The sequence below is a fragment of the Anopheles coluzzii genome, chromosome 2 (genome assembly GCF_943734685.1).
Source record: "Anopheles coluzzii chromosome 2, AcolN3, whole genome shotgun sequence".
Classification (NCBI taxonomy): Eukaryota; Metazoa; Arthropoda; class Insecta; order Diptera; family Culicidae; genus Anopheles; species Anopheles coluzzii.
Window position 1 is genome coordinate 116,672,518 of NC_064670.1, and position 7,814 is coordinate 116,680,331.

Below are 7,814 nucleotides of genomic sequence, written 5' to 3' on the forward strand. Positions count from 1 at the left end.
GCAGAAAGAGAAAAACATATTAATAATACTTATATACTTATAAAATTCCCAAATGAATTGTGTTGAGGAAACTCACTTTTATTGACGATAGAAGTGCAAATATTCGCCATCAAACGTGCCTATTTAATGATTTTGTCAGCTGTTGTGCTGCTCGAATGGTGCTCGAATGCTAGAGCTTAAACACTATAGTCTACAATCTTTTCCCGTTCTATAAAGGAAGTTAAATGTTCAGTGACTCATAGTAATCTTTTCATTAAGTAAGCATCAGGTAGGGATTATTTAATGGCATATGGCTATGGAACAGTCTGAAGAAAAAAATACAACAACCTGTTGCTGGCTGTGTATATAAAATGTTAACAACAAACTTGTTTTCAATTACAACGCACTGGCTGCATTTCTATCATTTATTTTCATACAAACTATAGCACGAATAATCTTTGTGATTTGCCATAGATCTCTTCATCGTCGCATAGCATACGGTAGTCAAATGTTGAGCCATATTTCAACAACTAGCTGTAGTACTGTATCGCGGGCATTTAGTGTTGTTCCGGTTTTCTTTTGTAACTCACTTCATTTACAACAACTATGTTCTGCTTCTAATGTTGTACCTATACCAATACCCGTTATTTCGTGGCTTTGTACTCCTAGCATGGCTCGTCGCTTTGCATTCTTCAGTTTAAGAATGAAATAATCCCGAACTGTGCATCCCAATAATCGCTTCCCATCCTTCGCACCCAGCCAGCCGAACAACTCTTGAACTTTCGAATACACCACAAAAGGTATTTTTCCGTTAATCCCTCGCCAGGTACAGGTTGCCAGGAATTTTCTATTGAAAAGAATGTCGAGCGATTTATTCATCAAGTGATCGGACCGCTCTTCACCCGTCTCGAACTGCAAGTAGTTTATCACCTGCTTCATATATTCCTCGTTTCGTAGTCGACGATTAAATTCGTCTAGCTCTGGCTCGCTGCTAACCTGCTTCAGATTGAACGTGCAGCCAGTGTGTGCTAAACAAAGCGGAACTACTCGCACCGACCCATCCGGTATACGTCGCTTGTGAGGCTGTTCGCCAGCGAAGGAAGCTGGCAGTATACCACCAGTTTGTTCTGTGCTTTCATCCTCTGATTCACTTTGCTGTTCATCGACCACCTTTCCTAACATTTGCTGGTTAGCTCGTCGCTTTGCATTTTTGCATTTAAGGCTAAAATAGTCACGCACTTTGCATCCTGGTAAGTTTACTCCGGACGTCGCGCCCAACCTACTGAACAGTTCTAGAATTTTCCTATACCCAGGAAGCGATACACTTTTGCGCCCTCGCCAGCCGCACTGTGTAAGGAATTGTCGGTTAAATAGAAGGTCCAACGATTTATTCATCAGGTAATCCGCCCTAGTTTCTCCTGTTTCGATCTGCAAGTAATTGATCACCTGCTTCATGAACGTTTCGTCTTCTAGCCGTTGATTAAATTCATTTAGGTCTGATGCACTCTTCATTTGCTTCAGTTTGATCGAGTAATCGTGCGTTGGACAGTAATGAATCACTCGAGACGGTCCTGATTTTTTACGTCGTTTCTTGGGCTGTGGTCTGGAAAGAGGATCACGCGGTTGATCTTCACTGTCTTCTATTCCTTCAGCTGGCGGATCGATCTCAATTTCATCCTTCACTTCCAATTGTAACTCTATCCCAGCGTCTGGTTTTACCACGATTGAGTTTGCTGTTGTCTCCTTCAGTAGTGGGTCTATATCGGTATCAGATTTTATCTCAAGCGGGTTTGTTGTTTTCTCCATCGATTGTGGATCGTTCTCGGCATGAGATATTACCTCCATTGGGTAAGTTGCCTCTTCTTCCAGCTTGATGCCCGGTATTTCATCGATTACTTCGAACACAATCCCACAATCTTCGGCAGTTGACAGTGGGTCAGGTTGTTCACCTCGCTCTTCATCTTCCTTTTCTATTTTTATCAACAAATCAGAATCAATCGGAACCTCCGGTTCCTCAGGTTCCTCGCGTGGAACGTTTTCTTGTGCCTTTTGGGTCGGGATCGGATTTTCTCTACACTCCACACCGTCATTATTTTGTTCCGGTCGTAGGTTATTAGGTAAGGTTTCTGACAGTTTGTTCTGATTGGCCAACACCTGACTGCTGAACATGTAAAATGCCTCCACCGTCTTTACGCATTCGGTGCACACATTCATCGGTAGCCCTATCTGGTTCACAATCTGAAATGAAAATGATTATTGCACCAATCAAATCGTGACAAAAGCATCATCCTACTTACCACGATGGGAAACACCTGCTTCATCATGGTAATTAGCGACTCGTCAATAATGGTTGTACATCTGTTCCCAAATTCAGTACCAAGGCAAAGCCTACAATTCGCAACGTAGCTCGTCGGAATGGCTCGAGCGTGACCATTAGACAAAGGAACAAGAGGCGGTGGAACATTTTTATCAAGATAAATTATACTTTTGCCACTCATTTCGCGTGTCATTTGCCTCAAGACAAGGGTGTAAAATATAACATATTTCGTAGAATTGTTGCACTTTCTGGAACTTTCTGGAGTCGAGTGCTAGGTGTCCTCGTTTATCAATGTTGCTTCAGACTAATGTCTTCTTGTACTCAGGTTGGATTTTCTCACAATAAAACGCCTGAACTGAAAGAAGAGCCAAATTTTGTGGAAATTAAAACAAATAATGGATAAAAAACCAAACCGAATCGAGTTTGTTTACCTTCTCGCGCCTATTGGTAAATTGTGTTTTGATCACACGATTGACAGTTCTGTTGTGCCCCATTCGAGCAGTTGCCCAAAGAACAATCTGACCCCTTGGTAGCTACCGCTATAGCTCTTCTTTCTCTCTCTCTCTCTCTCTCTCTCTCTCTCTCTCTCTCTCTCTCTTCAATCTTTCTATTCTTTCTCTTCGTTTGGCGTACGCAGAAGTATAAGGCAAAAGGAGACAGGAAAGAGGAAGGGGAACCATATGGAGTGCTGTAATCGAGCACTTTGTTTACATTTCTTTGCTGCGCTACACGTGCTACGTGAATTTCGCCGGTGATCTGCTTCTGTGTGTTTAATACGTTTGCTACAGAAGGAAGAAACTGGACAAACTAGCCATCATGGAGGAGAAATGTCGATTGTGTCTGAAAGAAGTGAAGCAAAAATGTATCACAGTTCTACCGCAAGACGAATTTCGCGAGATGATGGATGCCGTTTTCTGCTTCCCAGTAAGTTGCATCGTCCACTCTTGGCATGTGTGATGGCTAATGCTTGTTTTAATTACAGATAGTCTACAAAGAAGAGCTACCAAAGTATGTCTGCACCGAATGTTCCATCACGGTACGTAAGTTCTACAACTACACCCTGGAAGTGCAGAACACTCAATCTTACCTCGAACGGAAATGCAACGTTGCATCAAAATCATCAATTACAATCACGAAACTCGAACCGATAGGCAATTGTGATGAGGAGAATGATTGCAACGATGGTGATATGGAAGAATATCTCGATGAGGAGAGCAGTACGGATGAATCCTGGAAGCTTTCATCCAGCTGCACGACTGATGATCCACCGTACGTGGACGATTCAAGGGTACAGCTCCCCGCACAACATATTAAAAACATAGAGAGTAAAAACACGCCAGAAGAAAGCGATACGACAACAAACTTTTTTACGAAACGCTTGCGATCGCGTGACATCAAATGTGCCACGGATTCGCCATCCCTCAGCCATCCCGATCTGCCGTACATCTGCGTGGACTGCGATCTGAAACTTGCCACCAAAGCACAGCTCACCAAACACCGGCGTGTGCATCAGAAGAAAGAGTGTCCGGTGTGTAGTCGGCTGTTGCGGGTAGATAAAATAAAGGACCACTGTGCAAGGATGCATCCACACTACAAGCTGTTGGTAGCGTGTCAAGAGATTCGGTGCGACAATTGTCTGGAACTGTTCGACACCGAAGCACAGCTGCACGATCATCTCAACCACGATCGGATGCAGCGCTTAGCATTGCCCGATGCCCGGCAAAACGAGATGGAAGATTCGGATGAGGCTGGCAGCACCGCCAAAGTTAAAACGAAACATATCTTCCACTGCCCCAAGCGGTACAAGTGCTGTAATTGTGAGGATAAATTCTTGGATAAGGTACAGCTAGCGAAGCATCAGCGGCTTCACCGGACGGTTGATTGTCCAATATGTGGCAAAACCTGTCGCACAGACCGTATCAAGCCGCATATAGCAAAGCATCGTCCAAACAGCGATGGACCACACAAGAAGCTGTACCATTGCACGGAGTGTAAGAAAAAGTTTGCAAACGAGCTACAGCTAACGCTGCATTACAGGAGAATGCACAAGCAGCTGATTTGTCCGGTTTGTAAGGTAAGGGCCAGTTTCGCGCACGTTGAAAACCATTTGAAATTGCTGAAAGTAGAAGAATGTTCGGATGATTCTAACGATTTCCCAAACAACCTTTCGGAAGTGGATGTAACGGTAACGGAAAATTAGCACCAACCGGTGCCGGATGACGTGCCTGAAACAACTCTATCACCGTTTTATTTGCTTCCAAAGGCAACGGTGCATTCACCACTGTCTCCAAGAACTTAGTAACGAACCAATCCGGTGCATTGTATATATGGAACCGTAGGAAGAAATCACTACATAGTAGAAAGTTTTACCACACATGTGTTTCATTTTGCTCATATTCCGAATGATCGCGAATTTAAAGAATACTAAATCAGAACTGTATTCTATGAAATCTAGCCATGATAAAATCGATATTATACATGTTATATTAGTTGTATCCTTTTTCACAACACTTTATTTTGTTATGGGCATAATTGTCACTCTACCTATAGGCTACATTTAATTTTTAAATCACACTAAATTTGTGTGCTATTCAGCCACACCGAATAAATTAAATGTTCCAGCAATTGTTGAATGGGCAAATTCTTTAAGGTGCAATGTGTTGCACGAAACGTTAAGGAACTTTTGCCTTTTTTGCTGAAATAACCATGAATACATCATTTCCTGGACAAATAAATTTTAGAACGATTTTTATCTGGTTTAAGCAAAGTGAATGTAGCTATGCAAGGGTAAAATGCACCATAGCAACGGGTCAAAATGCACTAATACCACGTGAAAAACGAATCAATGCCTACTATAACAAAACTCAATTTAGTTTGTCTTCTAACTAGTGCACTTTGCCTCGATCCTGCTGGATGCATTTTGCCCCAGTGTCCCATAGTTTAGAACATTTTTGATTTCGCGTTTCCGTACATGTAGAGCTGCATAGCTCTAAAGAGTAAAATGCACCATATTTTAGCTCGTGCTAACTACTATTTTCGCCACTAAAATGCGTTTTTCATAAGAAATCAAGAAAAACGCGTACATTTTGATCCAAAGGTCCGAACCTGTATTTGTGCACTAAAAGATACTCGCTTCAAACTCACCCATTGATTGGTTCGAACATATTAACAAGGAAGCTTAAACGTCTTTGTCCAAGGAACATGTTTTGACTACATTTATCAAGATCGATTCTTCCATCGATAAAAGGAAATGAAAACCAATTCATCATAACTGTTGCATTGTAGAAACAGTGGGGAAAACGAAGACCGATGAGCATACAGAAAATTAATGATCTCGAATGATGCATTGAGACCGGTTTCTAGTTCAAGGATTGTTGCTGGATGCTGCAATTATTGCCGTTTTGCATAGTTTGCTTTCTTTGTCCTTAAAAGAAAAAGAATTCAATAGTATAAATTCCCCCAAGTACAGTGAAATAGGATTGTCCTTTGTTTTCTTCCATAAAGAAACGGGAATAACATATGCAGAACAAATTAAGCCGTTTTTGACCCCCCACCGTTGAGGGTGGTGGTTTAAGCATTTATGATCTACAATCTGCCCCCAACCGTACTGCTGATGCCGTAAAGCAGTAAACGAATTGGTTAAAGAACGGATCACTCTTCTGTGGAACGGTTTTTCACACACATTTGCAACTAAATTATTGCCCGATAAGCCATAACTTCCATAACGGGTAAATATCAACCACCTTGTGACTTCGAGTACTTGCTGCTCCCTACCCCTTAGCAATTCGTTGGCGAATTCAACCAACCTGTCGCGGCAAAATCCCTCCAAACTGCGATACGGGGTGACATTTTACATCTCTAGAAATGGTATGCATTTTGAGGGAAGGGGGGGGGGGGGGGGGATGGGAGGGATTGGGTGTGCACGGTCGACGCCCGAACCAAACCCGCACCGAAAAGGGGGAAGTGATTGTTGTCCGGCCGAACGGGCAGGTACCAGGCGCGTGATGCGCGTTGAACGTGGTACTTGTTCTTTTATCGTCCCGCTAAATAGAGCAGACTCTTTCCTTGCGCACGCGAAATGTTTGACAATTTCAAGGTAATCGTTAATACTTTTGTTTATGATCTTTTTTTTTTTAATTCCCCGGAGACCCTGAGTTTCATGCATGATAGCAGCGCTTAAAATAATGAAGGGCTTCATGGTGAGTTTTAATATGCTCGTAAAACGAGTTAAAATCCCCTGCTTTTTAAAGGAAAGGTTAACAGGATCGAATCAAATTTAATCTTTCAAACCAATAATTCAATTTCGCTAACATTGATCCACACATTCGATCGGTCGATATACACTGCATGGGATAGAATTGCATGATTTATCGTGACTCATGGTTTTATATTCCTCTCAAGCGTTTATCGATAGTGAAAGATCACCAACGTTAACGTTACGATACACTCGCGGTCAATACACTCGCTGCGCGTGCTCAGTGACATATAAATTAATTAAGACGAACCGATTGGATGGAATGTTTCTTCTACAACGATCTTTCTACACGATCAGCGTAATTTAATACGTTTCCTTTTGTGATGTAAAGAATTATCGTTGCTAGTAAAAGAGAGCAGCCAGGAATGGCAGAGCATTGGAAAACCACAAACTTTTAAATACACACATCTCCAGTCAGGTTTGTTCTTGTTGCTTGCTTGCTTGCTCCCTTTGTGACCTTGGGATGTGGAGAGAATGCTGAACCTCCTGGATTAGTGATACAACCAGGAGGAAAAGAAAGAAGTGAAAATACAAATTTTGCTTCAAATCTGTTGCCGGCCAAATTAGCGCCAATAGTGAAACGTGACGACTGCTCATGTTCGTGTCAATTAGGCATCACTTACGCTAATTAAATTTTCAGAAATTCACTTTACATCGAGCAGACAATAAAGAACAATAGTAAAAACAACTCCCAGAGCAGCAAAGCTGCCTTCATATTTCGCTTTAAAATACATTAAGACGCTTTGTAAATCAAAAGACTTCAACGCTTGTAATGAATCGAACCTTATGAACGCAGGCTGCCTGTTTTTTCATCCAAAGCGACAGCAATTTCTTATTTGTGTTGGATAAATTATTAACGTACACGCAATTATAGTCCCGAGCGGAACGTGGCATACACTGGCATGTATGAAATATTTGCGCCATTCATGCAACCACCGCGGTTTCATCACACATGGACACTGCCCGCTGCCCGAGCCCGAACTATTTTTTCTGTTGGAAATATTACACCATTTGTACATATCCAATGGTCATCGGAATCGTGCGTATAGCCTCTGGGTTGTCTTTTGACGATCGTTTTCTGTGCGTTACACCAGCAGCACCAGAAGAATGTCCGCCCCGTGCTTTAAGAAGAACTATCCCGAAGGGCTTTAATTAATTGTCACGCTTTCGCACTTCCTCTCCGTTCCTTGAGAGGTGCGTCGTCGAGTTAACCCTTGCATTCACAAGATTGAGCACTTTGAATGTCGATATTATATTTGCAAC

General features: G+C 42.2%; 2 protein-coding genes across 2 annotated transcripts; one reads left to right on the forward strand and one right to left on the reverse strand.

Annotated features, from left to right (window-relative positions):
• Nucleotides 1–57: 57 nt before the first annotated feature.
• Nucleotides 58–2,813, reverse strand: LOC120948395 (uncharacterized). The gene is made up of 3 exons (XM_040364661.2): nucleotides 2,728–2,813; nucleotides 2,277–2,651; nucleotides 58–2,217 (listed from the first exon to the last, which is right to left on the reverse strand). Exons 2-3 carry the CDS (start codon nucleotides 2,487–2,489, stop codon nucleotides 571–573), a joined length of 1,860 nt encoding a protein of 619 aa, XP_040220595.2. The 5' UTR covers nucleotides 2,490–2,651; nucleotides 2,728–2,813; the 3' UTR covers nucleotides 58–570.
• A 187-nt stretch (nucleotides 2,814–3,000) lies between these two features.
• LOC120952968 (zinc finger protein 501-like) lies at nucleotides 3,001–4,665 on the forward strand. Its single transcript, XM_040372577.2, has 2 exons — nucleotides 3,001–3,220; nucleotides 3,279–4,665. Exons 1-2 carry the CDS (start codon nucleotides 3,113–3,115, stop codon nucleotides 4,494–4,496), a joined length of 1,326 nt encoding a protein of 441 aa, XP_040228511.2. The 5' UTR covers nucleotides 3,001–3,112; the 3' UTR covers nucleotides 4,497–4,665.
• Nucleotides 4,666–7,814: the final 3,149 nt, after the last annotated feature.